This window comes from Balaenoptera physalus, assembly GCF_965194825.1.
Source record: "Balaenoptera physalus genome assembly, chromosome: 11".
NCBI lineage: Eukaryota > Metazoa > Chordata > Mammalia > Artiodactyla > Balaenopteridae > Balaenoptera > Balaenoptera physalus.
Genome location: NC_138896.1, coordinates 14,559,008 through 14,580,356, shown reverse-complemented (window position 1 = coordinate 14,580,356; position 21,349 = coordinate 14,559,008). Strand labels below are relative to the sequence as shown.

Sequence of the window (21,349 nt, the reverse complement as noted above, 5' to 3'; positions counted from 1 at the left end):
TCCATCCTTTCCCCTGGTGTAGTTTACTTCTCAGAACAATGATTTGATTTCAAGGAACTAGCCCAAGACTAGAAAAGAAAAGTAAACCCCAGTCCATTTCTGAGTATGAATGCAAAAGCTGAAATCTAGAAATTAGGCCCCTGGTTTAATTTTTTCTGTATTGGTCTATGGTGACCCACAGGTAAGCTTCTAGCCTAAATATCCCCCTTTTCATTATGCAATAGAGGCTTTTTCCAAGCTCTTTTCAGATGCTAGAGGGATTAACCACATAATCACTAACATTGTTATACAGTGGAATAGAAATAGCAGACTACTGAATCCAACAAATACCTGTATGAATTTGTTTTGGCACTTATAATGTATGCAATATAGAAGAATATATTCCTCTTCTCTGAACCGTGATTGCCTCAACAGTATGCAGACACTAACTCGTAGAACTGTTAGAGAACACGTGTGTGGTCACACATGAAAGTATCTAACACAGTTGCAGGCACAGAGCTGTTTTCCAATAAATGTGGCTTTCTTTCCTCTTCCTTTCAACCTTCTATACCTCAGAAAATAAAAAGCATACCCTAATTTGAACAACAGAATCACAACCTCCTACTATTTTGAGTCTTTCCTGTGTTAAAGGAAAAACAGAAGCTAAAAGTTGAGAGATATAAAGAGATTTAATTGTGTTCTGGGATTTTCTCGCCCTAACCCCACCATTACCTCCTCTCCCAACCCCAAGATTAAACATGAGAATAGGTTTCTATTTCTAAATGAACAGAATGCTGCAGGCATCAATCAGTAGTAACCACTAATGGAAACTTGGTCACTAGTACCCACTCCAAGGCTGACAGGTTTGGATCTAATTGGCAGTCTGCTTTAGAGTAGCCAAAGAATATACACATCTGTGTGTGTCATACACATCACAGATCAAAGTAGAGGCAAACTTGCTAGTGGCCACAGGGCTTTGATTGCCAAAATTAGGTAGGCAGATCTGTGGGTTTTGTTTAGGGACAGGTAAATGCTCACTAGCTTATTTAGAGAAAACCTCTAGAAGACCCTGATTTAGCTAGTTTGGACCCAAAACATGAAGGTACAAGAAAAAGCATTCAGAGTAGCTGGCCACTTGGGTGGTCAGAAGGAGAGACCAGCTTATGTTCATCCTGCCACCACGTACGTTGGAAATTAATATTCTCTTCTGGGCTTCCATGTAATGAGTGACTTAGGCTTTTCAGTAAGAAATATGCCTCAGTCTCAAGCTCAGAAATGTCAACTATACCTAAAAACACTCAAATCCATTATTTGTAGGAGAAAACAAAATTTCTCCTTTTACTAAAAACCAACAAAAAGAATGCTTTTTTCTAATTCCAGCATTATGCAGAAATACCTATCCACCAGAATTTAAATGATAAATGCTCCCATTGAATATTGTTAATCTTTTTAGTGTCATAGCCTCCTAAAAATTATGGAAACCTCTTTCCAGAAAAATATATATGCAACACAATTTTACACACAATTTCAGTACTGACAGACTTCCTGAGGACCTCCCAGGGACCCTCTTGGGCTCTATACTTCCTAGATTAAAGATTACTGTATTAAATCTATTAAACAGAAGAACAAAACCATTTGCCAAATGATAGTTTACCACTATAGGTCTGTCATTACTTCTAATTTATGACAGTCATAGCCAATTGCCCATTCCTACAAGGACCTCCAGCTCACCAATCAAAAATTACTGCCTATCTAATATCATCCACTGTGAGAACCCATAGGAATATCTGATCATTTAATTCACTCATCTAAATATGAACAGACTACTAAGAAACATCAAACATTTGAGAGAAGTCTGCAGCACAAAAGAAGTAAACTATGGTAAACTTTTTTAAAAGTACAGTTCTGACTAGTATCCTTAGAGAGATTAGAATAGATATTACACCTATAACAGGATGTTCTGCAAAAGGAGAATATGAACATAAAAAATAATTACTGGAGATTAAAAATATGATTGCTAAGATACACAATAAAATAGAACAATTACTGGAGATTAAAAGTATGATTGCTAAGATATACAATAAAATAGAACAGTTGAATAGAACAGTTGAAAGGAAGTCTCCCATAAAGGAGAACAAAAAGATGGAAAACATGAGAGGAAAGGTAAAACATGCAGGATTAAAACAGAGGATTTAATATATAATAGGAGTTTAATAAGAGAAAATGGAGGCAAAGAAATAACAGAAGGAAATTTCCTAGGGCTTAAGAAGAAAACATGTCTTCACATTGAAAAGATTTACCAACTAAGAAGGAGGAAGGAAAAGGACTCATAACTCTAAACATTACTGTGAAAGTTAAGAACAGCGAAAGATAAATCCCCTACAGATTAAGATATGGAATTAATATCTTTAGAATTCTGAGGGAAAAGCATTTACAATCTAAAATTCAATACTCAGCCAAACTCTCTATTGTGAGGGAAGACTAAAAAAATTTCAGACAAGGAAGGACTAAGTAAGTTTGCCTCCCACACATTTTAGTTGAAGATTTACTCCAGCAAAACAAGGGGATTAACCAAGAAAAAGAAGACAAGAGACCCAGGAAATAGTAGATCAGAACCAGGAATAAGAAAAGATGTCTCAGCATGACAGCTATGGAGCTGGCCTAAAAGTATAAGTTGAGGCAGGAAGAAGTGGTGATCTGGGAGGGAAGTCACTGAGGGAAGAGTACACACCATAGAATAGACAGGATTTGAGAAGAGGAAGTACCTGAATATACGATAAAGTTCACAAGTGCAATAAAAAACATACAAAATATACTCAGGGAAAAGCAGAAAGTTATATAACAAAGTCATGTACCAATAGAAAGGAAATTAACCAGTTAGAACAGTACCTTGATGGATTCTGTAACAAAGAACAGAATAAGTCTCAAGTAAAATACAGAATGATTTAAATGACTCTTAAATGAATGATTTAAATGAATGACTCTTAAATGAATGAATTAACCAGTTAGAACAGTACCTTGATGGATTCTGTAACAAAGAACAGAATAAGTCTCAAGTAAAATACAGAATGATTTAAATGACTCTTAATGACTCTTAAAAGTGATAATGATCTAATGATAGATACATGTTTCTTTTATCAATTAGAGAAAGAAAAGGCAATCAGAAACTCCAGGATAAACAAAAACTATGCAAAAAAGGTATGGAAAATGTAGCATTTTTAACAATTAGTGAGTATAGGAAAGAACAATCCATTTGAGCATTCTCCATTAAGTGGTTCTTTTATTAAGGAAATATAATCATACCACACAGCTTGACTCTATAAAGAAAATAAGTATTTATAAAAATGAAAATATTTACTAGGTTTCAATTTTTAGAAACAATCTCTTGAAAGTGTAAACATAAAAGACAAAATAAAAAATAAATATGTCTTGAAATGTATTGATAATAATAAAAATAACAGTAACAACAAATATTTAATGAGAATTTACTATGTATCAGATACTGAAGTTAGAATCAGCCTCTACTCCTATCTTTTAGGTGGAAAAAGTAAGGCATAGTGAGGTTGTATCACTTGCCCAAGGTCATGCAGATAGTAATGTGTGGGTCAAACCTCCAGATACTCTGGCTTTAGAGGCAGAGTTCTTGCCACTATACTATCCTTTCTCCTTTGTTTTTACTAAAAACATTAAAAGTACCACTGATAGATTTTACAAATTAAAACTGGGAGAGGGTGAGGAGAAAAGGAGGAAGGAAGGATTAAGGATGTTAACAGCCTTTTTTACAAAGTAGGGAGTCAAGATACAGTCTAGTGGATGGGAAAGGAAATGGAGGTTTTAATTCTTAAGCTTGTAAAGGTAACCAAGAAAGGAATTAAAAGTAATGACGTAACAATATTGGGAGGAGGTAGGAAGGATAGGAGGGAGTTTGTGTAAGTGAGCTAAATCCTCATAACTAGTAGCAAGAAATCAATTCATATTGTGGTTATATTAAAAGGAACTTCCCAAACAAGAATTTGTGGTGTATACATACTATTTAGACTTATAGAGGCACCACTAGATGAACACAGAACCAAACTGATTAAAGGTTGCCTGGGGAGTGGACTAAAGATGGAAAGAGGTCAGAGGCTCTGTTGTTATTACGCTATTGTATTTTTAAATTTTATGTTAATAATATATGCTAACATGTATTAAAATATGAATCTTATTTTGACTTAAATAAAATAGTTTTAAAAACACATAAGCAAAAGCCACCAGAAATACAAGGGAATTGATAAAAATGAGAGCATGGGGGAGAGGGAAACGAATACCTTCCTCTCATGTAGATAAAGTAGACTAATAGCAAACAAAGATAAAACAGAATTGTATAATAGCATTAATAAGCAAGATTTGATATTTATATATCAAACTTTGTACCCTTCAGAAGAAGAAGATGCTGACATAGGAGGCTCCTGAACCTACTTCCTTTCACAGACACAGCAAACGTACAACTACACACAGAGCAATTCCCTCTGAAAGAAATCTGGAAATGAGCTGATCAACTCCTGTGCACCAGGCAAACAAGAAAACACCCACACGGAAATGGGTAGGAAAGGCTGAGATATATTCTCACCGTAAACCCCACCCCTGGCATAGTGACATACAATTGAGGAGGAATGCACAACTCCCAGCTTCTCTCTGAGGAATCAGAGTTTGGACCAAACATCTAGCACCTCAACTTTTAGAACTAGGACTTCCACCTGAAGGATGACCCCCAAAATACCTAGCTCTGAGAGCCAGTGAGGTTTGTGTCCACAAGACCCACAAGACTATAGTAAACAAAGAAATAGGTTTTTTTGCTTTTGTTTTTGGCTGCGCCATGAGGCATGTGGGATCTTAGTTCCCCAATCACGGATTGGACCTGCACCCCCTGCATTGGAAGCGCAGAGTCTTAACCACTGGACCACCAGGGAAGTCCCCAAAGAAATAGTTCTTAAGTGGCATTTATTAAAATATTTTGGATGCTATCAAAGTTGTATTGAAAGGAAAAATCATACCTTTAAATGCTTTTATAGCTAAACAAGAAAGAACGAAAATAAGTGAAGCATTTAACACAAGAAGTAAATAAAATTAAAAAATTAAGTAGAGAAAATATAATAAATATTTAAAATAAATTAATGAATTAGAAAGCAAAATAAAATTAATAAATCCAATAGCTGTTTGAAAAAACTAAGAAAACAGACAAATATCTGGCTATTAAGAAAAAGCAAACAAACAAAAAAACCCCCAAAAAACAAAAACAAACAAACAAAAAGAAACAACTGAGAGGAAACCAGATAAAAGCATCATTCTGAGAATCAGAGATTGTTTTTAATTATAAAAGATGTCTCTATATCACTCAATTCTTCACCCTCTCAATACAACAAAACTATTAACAATTGATTTACATATACCAATGTCCATGGAAGAAATTAGGAAAACTGTCCAAGCATACCTCCAAGTTTTACTTTTCCTTCCCGAGCATCAGTTGATCAGCATGCAAGAACTATGAGGGGACTGCTGAGCCTGCGCTCTAGAGCCCGCAAGCCACAACTACTGAGCCCACGTGCCACAACTACTGAAGCCTGGGCGCCTAGAGCCTGTGCTCCACAGCAAGAGAAGCCACTGCAATGAGAAGCCTGTGCACCGCAGCGAAGAGTAGACCCCGCTAGCTGCAACTAGAGAAAGCCCACGCACAGCAACGAAGACCCAATGCAGCCAAAAATAAATAAATAAATTTATAAAAAAAAAAAAAAGAACGATGGGGGTGGGGGTGGGGGTGGGTGGCGGAGGCTGAGCTCTCCTGCTATTTGTTATAGGGATGGCCATGTTGGTCTCTGATCATTATATGCAACTGTTCCTTTTTTTCCTCCTGAAATAATGGGTATTGATTAACAAACCACCAAACTGGCCAGATTTCAGTGTTCTTCCCCTCTCTTCCCTGGCGTCTGTGTTCAGCTGTAGTAAGCAGAGCTCCAACAGCTACTGTGTTTGATGTACAGAGAGCAAAAGATTTCCATGGGCAAAGGGCAAAAGAATATTCTAATGAGAATGGGTTAATCATCCTTTGCAAAATAGAATCACTGAGCTAAGTGATATTGCTACAAGCTTTAGTCCTTCACATACAATAAATACTAAAGTATATAACATAAGATTACATCAGTTTATCTTATTATCAGACAGAGTGGCAGCTAAGAAAGGGGAAAGACACACCTCACTGCACTTTCAAAGGGAATTCCTTTCCAAGTAAATGAAAACAACATGGTCAATTAACTTCCTCAAAGGACTTTCAGAACTCAGCTCCATTTCCGGTCTTTGTCAAGCTGGTTGTGTACTTTGTGTTTCCAGCTTTCCCTAAAAAAGGAGAAGGTAGTTTGGTTGAAAGCATTTCTTAAACCCTAATGAATTCATTAATGTAAGAAACTCTCCTGTGCTCTCTACTTTCTAATGAATTACCTAAAGTTATAAAACCAAGTAGAAACATATCCCCCATACAATTTTTCTACATTCGGTCTGGCTCTCTCATCATGCCCTATGAGTAATTTTATTTATTCTCCGTTTTGTTTCAAAAACGATTTAAGGGAAAATCCTATGAGTAAGCCTCACATTAATATAACCTTTTCTAAACTGGCTCTAGGTAAAAACTGATAGCAATTGTACGGAGGCTTTAAGATTCAATGTAGTAATAATGTTCAACTAAGAAAATGATAGTGTAATACTTTTTAAAAGTACTTATTTTGTAGGTGATATAACCACCAAAATGCTACCGTTATATTTATATATATATATATAAACATATATATATGTATATATATATATATATAAAACAAACTGCCATATATGTGTGTGTATAAACATTTTTCTCATTTGTTTTTTTTTCCTTTCTCTGAACCAGGTCTTCATTAAATGATACCTCTAGACTAGTGCAGTGTCCCCCTAACTAATCATGCTACTTCCAGCTTTCCCCCTTGGAATTCAACCAGCACAGTGCTGTTAGATTAACCTGCTAAAGTGTACCTTTGCACATATCACCCTTCAAGCTCAGAACTGTTACTCAGCTCCCCAATGTGATAAGAACCCACCAACTCCTGAGCCTGGCACCCAAGAGTCCCTTTTTCCTCGTCATTTTCTGGCTTTCCTCTGTTCTACAAGTGCTTTGTTTCAGCTTAATTAGGCTAGTTATCAATCCTCAAGCCACCGTGTTCTCATCATGCCCCCTCTCCGTAATGCCCTTGTCTCCTTCTTTGCAATCACAATCCTAACAACCTTTCAAAGCCCTGATCCAGTACTGTATCTGTAAAGCTCTAACCAAAAAGTTTCAGCAATATCTATCCACCTCCACATGCTCCTAACACATACCTCAGCCACTCACCTGGCATCTATCAGGCATGACCTGATATGGTTATTCATCTTTCTATAGCCCGAAGTGTTCTTTCTCCTAAACCAGACTAAGTCACTTTAGGCAACTAATTTCCACACATGTGTTTGTACAAAGACGGCACTGAATACTTGCTTCATAATGAGAATGGTAACCTAATAGACTTGCCTTCTTCAGTGTGTTCAGCTACAGATGGGCCATGTCCTGGAGGAAACAAGGCAAAGGTGAAGCATCTTTAAGAAGTGAATTTTACTTAGGTAATTTACAATGTTATCTTTAAAATGAAATCAAAATAATAAGGACCAGATTATAATTTTAGATGAATGTTAAAGACAAAATTAAAAAATAAAACAGGAGATGTCAAAAAGTTTCTAGTCCTCAGCAGTTCACTTTGGGCAATGCTTTCAGGTCATTCTCTTCCTTCCAAGGGTGAGTTCGTGTTCTTATATCAGTTGAGGATGTTTATGTGGAAACATTCGAGAAATACCCTGTAGATTATAAATGAGCAGTAAGGAAAGAATACAATCATTTCCCTTTATTTCCCCATTTTTATTTTAAGATGCAATCAACACACATTTTTGTTTTCATTAAAATGGGTAATAGAAATTAAACCTGAAGATTTGTTTAAGTCTTTATTTTACTTGCTTGGTTATGATATATTTGTGACATCAGATTTAAATATTAGAAATGAGTTTTAGTGTGACCATTCTTAAAATTAAATCTCAAATGTTTAAAAGTCAAAATTTTAAAGCATTTTTTGAATATTGATTTAGCTTTTGATTTTTAGTTTACTGTTTTTGAAATCCAGAAGTAGTTTTGTGTTCTACTTTTGAAAATAAAATTTATTAAGTCTGAATAAAAATTTCTTTGTTCCTAAGTAGATGTGCCCATCCATCCACCTATCTGTCTACTACACGCGCGCACACACACACACACACACACACACACACACACACTAGATATATAGATAGGTAAATATACTATCATATATACTATCCTATAACACATCCATTAACACATGTACATATGTGCCGTAAATTTAATTCAATTCACAGAACATGCCATGTGTACAGGAAACATAGAGATAAATTAATCAATACCAAGCAACTGAATGTTAAAAAGACTCCTCAGACTGATGCACTCAGAATAAATAGTCCATTGTGTGTTTAAAATAAGGATACTGAGGTTCTGATGTTTTTAATATAAGTACTAGAGGAAACACATCCCTGAAAATTCCCCAAACAACTTTTGCTGTCTTTTCAGCCATCAAGAGCTGTAAACAAACCAAAGTTCAACCATTGTTCTTTGAATTTTCTTATTTTAAATAAACTTGTAGCGTATTTCACATGCTTCTGGAATTATCTATAATTTTGTGCCTGGAAGCTTCTTCCAGTAATTACCAGTTCCTTGTCTAATAAGGAGAATTTCCCTTTTGTGTACTATTCTCATGTATATGAGGCTCACAATGGGTGCTAGTAATCTTTTCCATCTTACACAAAAGGTTAGATTTGAAGTGGACCTAGAAAATAATCACTTCCAATTTTCAAGATGAGGAAACTGAGGCCAAGATAAATTGTAAAATGTCCAAAGCCAAAAGGAACTAGTAGAGGTCTCACACCTCCCTCTAGTCTTCCATTTCTAGTCAGAAAAATGGCCATTCTACTTTAAAACATCTAAAGTGTCTGGTCAGGGTCTGTATTCCTGCATTGGGGCAGGAAAATGGAAGAGGTGATGACCTTGACTTTCAGGGCAGGTCCTTCAACAACATGCAGCAACTGGTTAACTGAAATCCAGTGCTTTATTGGTCTGACCTGGGTGGAAACACCATCCTGTACTTCAAGTCAACTCTTGAAAGGAGTTGTCCTTCCTGAATCCAACACAAGGTTCAGTCCAATCCTGAATCTTCTGAAGGTTTTTCAGAAAGATGAGATCAGGTTTTCTTCTAAGCCCATGTGGAAAAATCTGTCTCACGTAAAGACCAAGCAGACCTCTCAAGGACGCCAGCCAGAAGCAGGGTTACTGTTAAAACCTTGGCCATGCTAGGCTTAACTGAAAATTCAGATCAGCAGTTCCCTTGTAGAAAGCTAGATATTGCTTTCAACTCTTCCCTGAGTTTGTGATTTCTTCTAGTTGATACTATCACGTCTGCAAACTGCTTGGCTTCAAGGGGCAGGGAAACAGAAGGGCAAAAAGTTAAATTTCCTATTGAAAATGACAAACATGTTCCCATTGGCCACTTTATAATTTAAAATTATGGAAGTCAGAAAGATGCAGCTGAAGAGGATGTCAAAGAGATCTGAATTATAAGAAGGACTCGATGTGGCCTGAAGATGGAGGGCACCACACAGAAGGCATGAGAACGAACTGAATTCTGCCAACAACCAGTGAGCCTGGAAGAGAACCCCGAGCCCCAAATTAAAATACACTTGGGCCAACACCTTGATCTTCAGCCCAGTGAGAGCCTGAGCTGAGAACCCAACTACATCACGCCAAACTTCTGATGTACAGAAACTGAGATTAATGGATGTGTTGCTTTAAGCCACTATTTTAAAAATTAAAATAATGCTAAGAGGCCCTTAGCTGGCTCATGCAAGATGTGGGTTCAAATTCTAGCTTTGCCACCAACCCACTTTATGAACTTGTGCCATGTCACCTAGCCCCTGAGTCTCAGCTCCCATCTGTAAATCGGGGGAGAGGCATATTAATAGCTACTTCCCAGAATAGTATGAAGAGCCAATGGAAATGTGATTCAAAGTACTTTGCACACCATAAGAAATCTTGTAAATGCAAGTTTTTACCATAAACCTCCCCCAAGAAAAATTTTTGTGCTTTTATGAACGCATTTCTTTCTCCACATATCCTCCATTTTAATGGAGCATAAAATTAGCTACATGCTTGTGAAATATTTGTGAAAAAGTGACATGAAGGAATATTTTAAATCTAAAAAGACAACATATTTACTGAGGAGGTCATTCCTACCTCACACACATTCACAAGCTTGAAATATATTTTGGGGACCCCCCCCCGTTAGTTCTCTTTTCTCCTTTGGAAAGAGTGTCTGACTACAAACCCATCACCCACACTCACAGCCACAGCACACACAGTACAATGGCTCCCCCTCCTCTCCCCTCCTAACAAAGAACACTTAGAAGCACTTTGACATTCATGATCTCATCCTATCCTCCTAAGCCTGAGTTAAAATGGACAAAATGACACCATGTGATAAATGGCTGGCCCCAAACCACACCAGCAGTCACAAGCAAAGCCAGGCCTGGAACTGAAGCCATTTATTACAAGCTGGCTGTCTGTCCCCCAACCCCACACCACCTGGATTAGCAGAAGGCAGGGAGAACAGAGGACGTCGCCTGCTGGTTCTGTGCCTGGGGTGACACAGATTTACCAACACTCTCCCAACTTTGCTCACGTGCCCTTGTGGTGCCAAAGTCCTAGGGCCAGGCTGGAATTTGGGACACACCATGCAGGGCAGTGTGTGGATTTCTGGACTTGTTTGCTTTTAGTGAAGCAAACTGGCTTGACTTCAAAAAAATCAGTCCAGGCTGATGAATAATCAGATGTCTCACAACTCACCTCGAGAAAATCTTCATGTTTGTTTTATCTAAATATGTTCAATAGCATTAATGTCAACCACCCATCCACTCCCCCCAAAAGAAAATATACCCCCTCAAATCATGACAGGTCAGTAAGGAACCACAGGATACAATGGCTAACATTAGACTTAATCTGCTTCTCATCAAAAGCCTGAATCCTAGTTTTAACACACAGAAAAAGGAAAGCTCATAAAACTGAAAGACAAAGTTTATGCAGAAAATGGAATTCAAAGCATGTCTTTATACAGATCAGAAATTCATTAATTTCATTATTTAGAGCCTCTTTTCTTGCTTTTGAAACTGCCAATCGACTGATTTATTTAATTCTAGGCCACAAATACACTTTAGAGTACAAGTTAGTAATGTTAATAGGGAAGAATTTGGATCTGAGTTAATCACATTGAGTCTTGATTGTAAACATTAAAAGGAACTGATGACAATGGACCTCGTATTTGTGGGGAAGAGGTAAACACTTTGGCTTTTGGATTAAGTACATGGACGCAGCTATAATTCTAGTTCCAACATTAGCAAATCAGATACACACCCCTGCATTACTTCTCTAAGGAATCACCGTCTCCTGTCTCCTGCCCTTCTCTAGATGAACCCCAAGGAGTGACTGGGGTCGATCTCAGGGGGTGGCCCTTTGCCCTAGGCATGTTGTCAGACACACCAAAACACAGACTCTAAATGATTATTTGAAATAACACATTCTCTTATACATACCTTCATTGATGCAGGCAATTGGAAGAGGAGGACATTTTCTTGGGACTCACAGACCTGAGAGTAAAGGCAAGCTCAGAATTACTAGCTGGTGTTTTTTTTTTGGCCACGCTGCTTGTAGGATCTCAGTTGCCTGACCAGGGATTAAACCTGAGCCACAGCAGTAAAAAGCCCACAATCCTAACCACTAGGTCACCAGGGAACTCCTGTGGCATTCTTTTTCTATCTGTCACTTATAAATAGTATGACCCCTGGCAGGACATGTACACAAAACTATTGCTTTCTCTATGAAGTAGATCCAATATCTGCCCCACTTATTTCATAATATTGTTCTCAAAAGTTCTTTAAAAAGCATACACAAAAATATATAAATAAAACATACTATAGTTACTATTAAATTATTCAAAGAAATTCATTTCTTTCTCATAATGTAGAGCTGGATACTATCTTTAGGGTCTTAAAAAAACCTAGATTTATTATCTAACAAATGAAAATAATTGAATTACAGGAAAACCTAATTATAATTCCCTCCAAACTCACTAGATTCATAATTTACATTGCAATGAGTTTGTTGGTTAGGGGATTAATTAAAATCACTGCTGTATAAAATGGTTCATTCAATAATTCTTTGGAAATGCAAATTCAAGTTCAGCAAATAATAAGCACACTTTAAAAATGAAATAATGTTGACATTCTAGGAGACGATTAAGCAAATTAAGAAATGATAACCCAAAAATGTTTTTAAATGATCTTATTGATTTCCTCCAAACTGAATGCTTAGAAAATGAAATTTGAATTATAAGTCAATTGTAAACCTTTGTGCTCAGGTATCATATTAGAAGCAAATAACATTCAGCAAAAAGGCATCAACACCAGTATAGGAATGTGAGTTTCCAGTTTTGCAGAGACACAAGTCCTAGTTGTTAACCAACTTCTGGCACTCAACTTCAGGCGAGTCCTGCCTTGAATACTAATCAAATGGAAATGACCTGAAGTTAACCCTCTACCTGTAAATCCTTTCTTTAAAAATCATAACAAGGAAACACATTCCTCTAACACACTTTTGGGAGGTTAAAACTGACCTTAGAGCGCACGGAGCTCAACACGTATTTTACAGAACTGATAGCTCTGATGCCTGGCAGCATTTTTTACTAGGATGACCAAAGACCTAAATTATTGGTTATTCTTCTGGATAATGATCAATGCCTGTGCATTGGCAGTGTGAAGTATCACACACACAACAGAAAGTCTGCAACAAGTGAAGGCATCACACTTGCTCCTATTTCTTCTAAGAAACAAGGTAGCAAGAGTTACTTCCATATATGGTATTGCAGATTAGGTTACTTTTTTGTCAGTTCCGAACCTAAGATTTAATAATGACTTGGTTGGCTCCTGGATGATAAAACTGAACGTGTCTAAAAACATGCAGCATAACAAAAAATAACACACTTGATTTCCTGCTCCACATTTATTGGGGCCAGAGAGACGAAAACAGCTATTTTCCTCTCAAATACTTGGAAAAATATAATACTACAGCAATTTCTTAAATACATAACAAAACTTTCTGGATCATGAATCAACATGAGATGTAACAGCCTATAGATATCAACAGTAACAGCTTTATAAAATGTCATTCATCGAAGGCATTCTGAAACTATCTTTAAAGCTACACATATACACAAATTCTATACACATAAAGGCATCCATTCATGAACAGAAAGTCTTTTAGAAGCACTGCGTAGGGAAGGCTAAAGTAATACATATCTAGATTCTGTATAGTTTTTAAGAGACAATTGGGGTTCTAAGAAATGGTGATTTACATTCAAATAAACATGTAGATTTTCAAACCTGAATAGGTGAGATTTTTGTGATGCCAGCGACAAGAAAATCCACACTGTGAATTGTTGGTTTTTCAAAGGCCTCTTTCAAACTAGAGATTTCAAGTCGGGAGCAAACACCCATGGCATGAACAAATAGGATGCCTAAGATTCTAAAACTTGTTTCCATGTGGTTTTCCTCTTCACCTTCCTGCCTAATAACAATGGGAAAAGTCCCCAGAAGGGGCAACAGCTAAACGTTATGGAATTACATCCAATAGCTTTTCTGGATGGTGAGTTATCCCATCTAGATTACAATGTGGTGAAGGATTTGTTTAATTTCTATTTCAAATGGACTACACTACTTCAAACAAAACGATCTTCTGCCACAACATCCAAAGATAATTACATAGACCCATATTTCTTCCTAGGACGGACAGAGAATCACTAGGGAAGGACAGAGCTGACAAAGAGAGGAAGGCGACAAGGGTAAACCCTTTCTCTGGCCAGTTATACAAAATGAAAACATCAGTCCCTGTTATCAAAGTTGCCAGCTTTCCCCATTATAAACACAATCTCTAGACTGGCTTGCATCTCACCCTTTGATGCACTGGAAATATACGTGGGTTTTAACCAACCAACCTGCTCCTGTTGATTCCGACAATCTCACACAGGCCAAATCGATGAGCGCTTTAAGGAAGAAGTCACCAGTTTTCAGGCACTTTTCAACATTTAAAAACTTAAATCCAGTTATTTTCAGCTATTCTCTACTTCGGTTCTTTTTTAAAATTATTTTATGTTATATATATTTTTTGGCTGTACTGCATGGCTTGCGGGATCTTAGTTCCCTGACTAGGGATCAAACCCGTGTCCCTTGCAGTGGAAACACGTAGTCTTAACCACTGGACCACCAGGGAAGTCCCTCTAAATCCAGTTATTTTAAATCTATTTGACAAACACTTCCCACTCCCCACAAAAAAGTAAGCTAATTCTTTTATAGTATCTCTATGAGAAGACATAGTCCTTCAATTTGTCAAGGAAATAGCATAGATGATTTCTTCCACTTTTACTCCAAATTCAGGAGCTCTGCCTCAGATAACATAGAATTTTAGGTTACTTGAAATCAGCCCCTGTTTAAAGATTCTTTGTGGAACCCAGCTTGAAGACTATTAATATGGGGGAGTACATTGCCATGACTGACATTCTTGGTACAAAAATTCAATTTCAGTTGAGTTCCTGTGATCCCCTGAGCAGTTATAAATGCCCTGTACTATAATAAGGCAGTGTAAGAAAAAGCAAGTTACTCAAATATATATCCATTTATATTTGTACTAATATGAAATACAGTGCTAGAAGAAGAGATTGATTTTTTTTCCTGAAGTGTTTAGAGTTTCAAAGGAAAATAAAGACACTTAATATTGAGAAATTCCTAATGAATAATTTAAAATATTTTGGGGTTGGTGGCCATTCAAAAGTTTTCCCAGAGTTCTCATCTATGTTCTATACAAACAGTAAATTAAAATGTACACAACCAATAGATGTACTATACATATATCAGATATCAATATGTACATGTGAATTAAAGTTTCTTAAATATACACATGCCCACTTAGAATACAATCCATTACATAAGCAAAGCATCGTTCTTTAATAACAGGTCCAGGATAGCAGCAATTTAATAGTCTAGTTACCCAGTTACCTCAGAAAATAGGTCCTGATAGGTCCTGATGTGGTACCCCTAGCTTCAAGGAGAGCAGTCCACTAACATTTAATACGGTTCTCACGAAGCACCAGGTTACTTTGCTAATGGAAACTATAGTAAAAGTTACTGTCTTTTCAAAACTCATTTATTCAAAATCTGACTAATAGTATAATGGGAAAAATAAGCCACAATGAGGTGATACAAACCCAAACTATTTAAGATATATAAAGCATTTACATTTTGTTTCTCAGATATTTTTGTTGTTTTATCAGTGCCCTGTACATACAAAAAGTACTCTGATTGCCCTAACAGATGCTGAAAGAGCAAAACTTTGCTGCTGGGAAGAGAGCTGCTCTGAATTGTGTTTGAAAATACATAAACAACTTGATTATCAATTAGCGTTTTTACAAACTGGGATGGCACATTGTACTATTTTAAAAGAGTTATATTTATGAGTCAAAACCTTCAGGTAACTTATGAACTTGTAACCAAAATTTACATATATAATATGCAAAAAATATTTAGGTTGATTTATAATAAACCATATTAGTCCCAGAAGAATAGCTTTTAAGTAAACATTTATTTTGTGTGTACTACTGGGTAAATCCATTCATGCCCAATGAATAGAAACTCTAGGTAGGCAGCAAGTTATACAGATTCTAGATATACCTATGGACTTTAATATTCACTCTCGGTGTGTACTTGCAGGTCCAATTCTAAATCTGTTGGGTGCATGAACAGAGAGCTCAAGAAAGGTCCCTGATACCTATGATGATGATTTTGAATCTCTGCCACTTTACCCATACTTCATATAAAACAATCCTGTAGACCACAGCTACCAGCTGTAAGAAAAGTTTATCATCCAGGGGAGAGATACTAAATTAGACCAGATTGTTTTACCTGCTGCAGCCCTTTTCCTGGGAAGGGACAACTTCCTCTGCATAGCAGTTTCTCCTGCTTGACACTGAGACCACACAGGAGAAACCTATTGTGTTTCCACCAAGTTCCTGGGGAATCAGCACACCCTGTAACTGGCAGAGGCAGAACCGCCATACCAGCTCCTAAGATAGGCAGCTCTCTTATAATTCTTACAAGAATTACAATTCTTACAAGAATTTCCCCTTAAACAGCCTGATTCTTCCCCTCCTACAGGAGGTTTTCCTCATGCTTCTCATGATGGTCAAATCAACACAACAGACTCTGGCTTCTCAGTTAGCATGTGTGTTGTCATAACTGGCAGCACATTTATTACACCAAGTGTTCATTCAGGCTCCTTGAATGTGGCTGGAAGTTGAACGGTCCAGCAGGATCCTTCAGACGATAGCATGATGATGTGTTAGTTCCTCCCCATCAACCCCAAAGCTTCCCAACACGCTCCACAGACATGGCCTGGACTGCTGAACTCGGTTCTCTTCACACAGGAACACACGCACCAGCGCTTGGCCTTTTTGGATGCCAAAGGTGGGCAGGCAAGTTCAAAGTCTGGACACAGAGGCACTTCCAAAGTTTGGCAAAGAAGGGGAGGCGAGTTCACTAAGTGGGGCTTTATCACTGTGCTGTCTTGTATAACCCAGACATCTGTGGCACACGGATACGAACGGAGATCTTTAGGTTGTGGATGGGTCATGCTTTTTCTTCTTGCCCCGACAGGACTTGCAGACGCAACAGATTATACATGGGGAAGCCAGGAGCAGCAAGGGTGAAGTCACCAAGGCAATGATGCCCAACCCCACAAGAATCCCGACCACCTGGAAATGTAGAAGAAAAGACTATTTCAGCAGTTCAATCTTCCTATGTCTACACTCTACCATCAGCTGTGGACTGTTTGTGTCCGCCCCCCCGCCCCGCAAATTCATAGGTTGAAACCCTAATCCCCAATATGATGATGTTTGGAAATGGGGGCCTTTGGTAGGTAATTAGGACATGAGGGTGGTGTCCTCATGATGGGATTAGTGCCCTTATAAAAAGAGACAGCAGAGAGCTTGCTTCTTCTCTCTCCATTCTCTGCCATGTGAGGACACAGTGAGAAGATGGCCATCTGTAAACCATGAAGAGGGTCCTCACCAGAACCCAACCACACTGGCACCCTGATCTCAGACTTCCAGTCTTCAGAACCGTGAGAAATAAATTTGTGGTTTGAGCCGCCCAGTCTAGGGTATTTTGTTATAGCAGCTCGAACTAAGACACCATCTCAGGCACATAAAGCAGTTACAATTATGGGGACTTCTAGCCAGTGCCCAGCAATGGTCTGAACTGGATGTAAATCAGGGAGATACCAAGGACTAAAGTGAAGGTGAGAAGGACTAAGCAAATGCTAACCCAGGCTCTGGCGCAAGCCCAGTGGGATCATGAATTGTTGGCGTTGGCGCCCTCTCTACCTGTTTCTTCAACAGTCTTAGAGGGATGTTAATAATGGTTACTAGGCTATGAACACTGACTCCCTCAAAAGGAACACGGCCTTAAATAAATAAATAAATAAATAAATAAAACACTATTAAAAATAAACCAGGACTCCCTCTGAACCTGCCACGTAAACACACAATGATATGTACAGAGGGATCTAAGCCCCAGCAGGGGCTCATGGGATTTTATTTTATTTTAATAAATTTATTTATTTTATTTATTTTTGGCTGCATTTGGTCTTCATTGTTGCACGCGGGCTTTCTCTAGTTGTGTCAAGCGGGGGCTACTCTTCTTTGCAGTGCGTGGGCTTCTCACTGCGGTGGCTTCCCTTGTTGCAGAGCACAGGCTCTAGGCGCGCGGGCTTCAGTAGTTGTGGCTCGCAGGCTCTAGAGCACAGGCTCAGTAGTTGTGGCACGCGGGCTTAGTTGCTCCGCGGCATGTGGGATCTTCCTGGACCAGGGTTCGAACCCATGTCCCCTGCATTGGCAGGCGGACAATGTGTGCCACCAGGGAAGTCTGGCTCATGGGATTTTAGAGCCCTGTCTTTCATAGCAAATATGCCTCAAAGGGCTTTGGGAAGGTCATTCTCTCTGTTTTTTCAGGAAGAACGAGCATTTGTCTTCGTTCTGCTGGTCACTGTTAATTACTTGGCTGCTCTGTCGCCCTGCCCCTCCACCTCTCCTCTAGGAGACTGTGCTCATGAATTAACTTCAGGCACCAGAAGTTCCCCAGAACCTCTCAGGCTGGGCTGGGTAAGTAGGGAATGGAGTGGGGAGGATGAGTAGGTGGGCTTTTTAACCCCTCCTAAGTCTGGTTTCTCTCACGCTCCTTTTAAGGTCAGGGTACCTGTGTTCGGTTCCACATCACTGAGGCTCTCGAGTGGCCGAGCTTATTCCGACACGGCCCTTTGTCATAATGTCTGAGGAAAATGTCATTCTGAAAAGCAAAGAGAGGTTTCAGTAAACATGCACTTTTGAGTTGAGAAACAGGATACTAACCCCATCAGATCACCTCACTGGAAGCAAAGGCTCTTGCTGGTGATATTAACGACGGCCTGTAGGAACTCCAAGCTGACAATCCTTAGACAGTATCTTAGTAATTTTACAAATCATCGAGTGAAAACAGATGATAGTCCTTGAGACTCCATTGATTCTAAACAAGATGAACGACCAGACCAATTATCTTTGAAAGGTAGCTCTAGCAGAGGTGCAGTATGGAATGAGAGGACCACGAATGAGGCAGCTAAAAGGCTTCGTAGTCAACCAGCTGAGATAAAATGCCAGTGGCTGAGATGGAGAAGAGGTAAATACAGCCATGAAGAATTAAGAAGGTAACTAACTAGACGGGGAAACAGGGAGAAGAAATCACAGATGAGGGAGAAGCACTGGGTAGAAGACTTTACTGAGGGAAGTGACAACATAGAGATGTATTTTGTTGGGAAGATGATGACCACAGTATGGACGTGCTGAACTTGAGAGATACTTGAGACATTTAAGCAGTACTGTTCAAAAGACAGCTGATTACATAGATCTGGATTTGGGGAAAAAGACTTGGGAAGCAATGTCCTTGGGTTGAAGAAACCACAGAAGTAGATGAGATTACCCAGAGAGCGTAGACTGAGAAGTGAAGAGGTTATTGAACACAAACATTTAAGAGAGGGCCAAGGAAAAACCTGGAAAGGAAACTGAGCAGTGGCCAGAAACAAAGAAGGGAAATCAGAAGAGATGGTATCACTGGAACGGAGGTGGTTGAGATGTCAAAGGCAGCGGAGAATCCAGGTAAGATGAGGAATGAAGTATCCATTGGATTTTACCCAAAAGGAATCTCTCACAGTCTTGGAAGAATACAGTCAGGGTGTGTCTAGGCGGCAATCTGAGTCACTGCAATGACTGCAGTGTCAACGGCTAGAGGCAATTATGCTTTTTTGAGTCTTGGCTTCTAAAGGAAGGAGAGAAATAGAATGGCAGTAAGGGAAAGATGTAGGCTTGAGAAAAGTGTTACTCGTTTTTAAATGGGATACAGTTGAATGTATGGGTAGGTTAGAGAGCAGAGAATGGAAGTTGAAGTCACAGGAGAGAGAAGATATAAATGAAGGGGACAAGTCTCTGAGGTTCCCAAAGCAGAGGATGAAGACTATCTCATCCTCTGAAACAGCAGAGATGAGAATCAAGGCAGAAACAAACCCAACTCCCCACAGCAAAACTCAAAATCACTCTTTTTGGTGTCTGTCTCAGGCTTGGCTTTTGGATAATCACCCTTCTCCTAGACCCATGCTCTAAAACTTTCCTATAAACAAAGATCAACACCACCATCTGACGTGGAACACTTGTCTACAGGAAAACATCATTATCCACAAGCCAATGCCCCCTGGCTAAAACTGAGAAAAATGAAACCTCAAAACACAATGACCAGAAGAAGATGCTGTGTATCTAGCAATTTCACATCTGTAGCATTTTACTCGTGTACCAGAACAGCACAAGTGACAGAACACTGTGTTCTTTGCAACAACATACCCAAAACATATTTCAGCCAAAGGATCTGGCACACATGTTTATTCCCTTACTCTCTTGCCTCCTAAAGAGAACCTCATGGGTTCAGCCTCCTAGTGGATATGAATCCAATTACTGTTTTGGTTAAACCTGAAGGAAATCAAAAAAGATTTCTTTCATTTATAAAGCATGAGAGGTGTACAATCATGAGTCATACCCTCATCCAGAGTATCATTCATTCGGAATTAGGAGAGGTCTCAAATATCAAACATAATTGTAATTCAAGGGGTTATCATAAATAGGATTTTTTTTAAAGAATGAAAACATGTCTTTCAACCTGACCTGCTAGGCTTCTAGAGTCTGAAATGTCAACTTTCTCCTCCCCAGTGCATACCTCTTCCTGAAACCCTGACATCAAGCTGATTAAGATTCTTACTCATAGATGTCAGCCTAAACAACTTATCTAATTTTCAGTTAAAAATCAGGCATGTGGTGGCCAGCATGCATGCCATGTTAACTGCACTCACTCACTGAGTGTGTATAATACTAAAGCACTACACAAATGGCCCATGAAATTAAAGCAAACTAAGCAATTAAAATGAAAAGTTGAGAAAAGAACGGCCACCCATCCAACCATGACTGAGGGCTTACACTGATATGAACATGTCTTATAGGTCCAAATTGCCAAAATAGGGAATATCTATAAACAACTTATGCCACCCCAAACTGTAAAACACTAGAATTGAAAAAAGTCTCACCAATCCTTCACATCACCTTTTAACTGTGAGGTTACCATTAGCCTCAGCACTGGACTGAATGGAGCTCCACCTGAATTTGAGAAGACACACTTCATGAATGGCGAGGGAAAAGAATTAGATGAGACCCCTTTATGTGGAAAGGGAACTCTGAGAAAGCAGTAACGATTCCGCTGTCACGCCAATGAATGAGATAATAATTAAGAGATAACATTGATTTGAATGGCTTTTTTCCTTAAATTCAAAAAGAAAAAAAACAATCTAATCATGGTAGGCAGAATAACTGCTCCTCTAAAGATGCCAATGGCCTATTCCCCATAACTTGTGAATATGTTACCTTACATGGCAGAAGGGATTTTGCAAGTGTGATTAACGACCCTGAGATGGGGGAGATTATCCTGCATTATCCAGATGGGCCCAACCTAATCACATGGATCCTTAAAGGCAGAGAAGTTTTCCCAGCTTGTTGGAAGGAATCACTCT

At 38.6% G+C, this 21,349-nt stretch overlaps 1 protein-coding gene and 1 long non-coding RNA gene across 3 annotated transcripts in view; both read right to left on the bottom strand.

Moving 5' to 3' along the window:
• Positions 1-5,726, bottom strand: part of LOC309638856 — a 164,542-nt gene extending 158,816 nt beyond the window's left edge. Inside the window, exon 1 of the long non-coding RNA XR_014251357.1 lies at positions 5,450-5,726. This is a non-coding gene — a long non-coding RNA (uncharacterized lncRNA). The remainder of the gene's footprint in view (positions 1-5,449) is intronic.
• A 9,913-nt stretch (positions 5,727-15,639) lies between these two features.
• The window catches only part of RNF144B (ring finger protein 144B), a 163,870-nt gene continuing 158,160 nt past the window's right edge, over positions 15,640-21,349 (bottom strand). For both annotated transcript variants that reach the window (XM_082415253.1, XM_082415252.1), the window contains exons 7-8: positions 18,469-18,558; positions 15,640-16,967 (exon numbers count right to left, since the gene is read on the bottom strand). In XM_082415253.1, the coding sequence (XP_082271379.1) occupies positions 16,827-16,967; positions 18,469-18,558 (231 nt within the window). In that variant the 3' untranslated portion in view covers positions 15,640-16,826. The remainder of the gene's footprint in view (positions 16,968-18,468; positions 18,559-21,349) is intronic.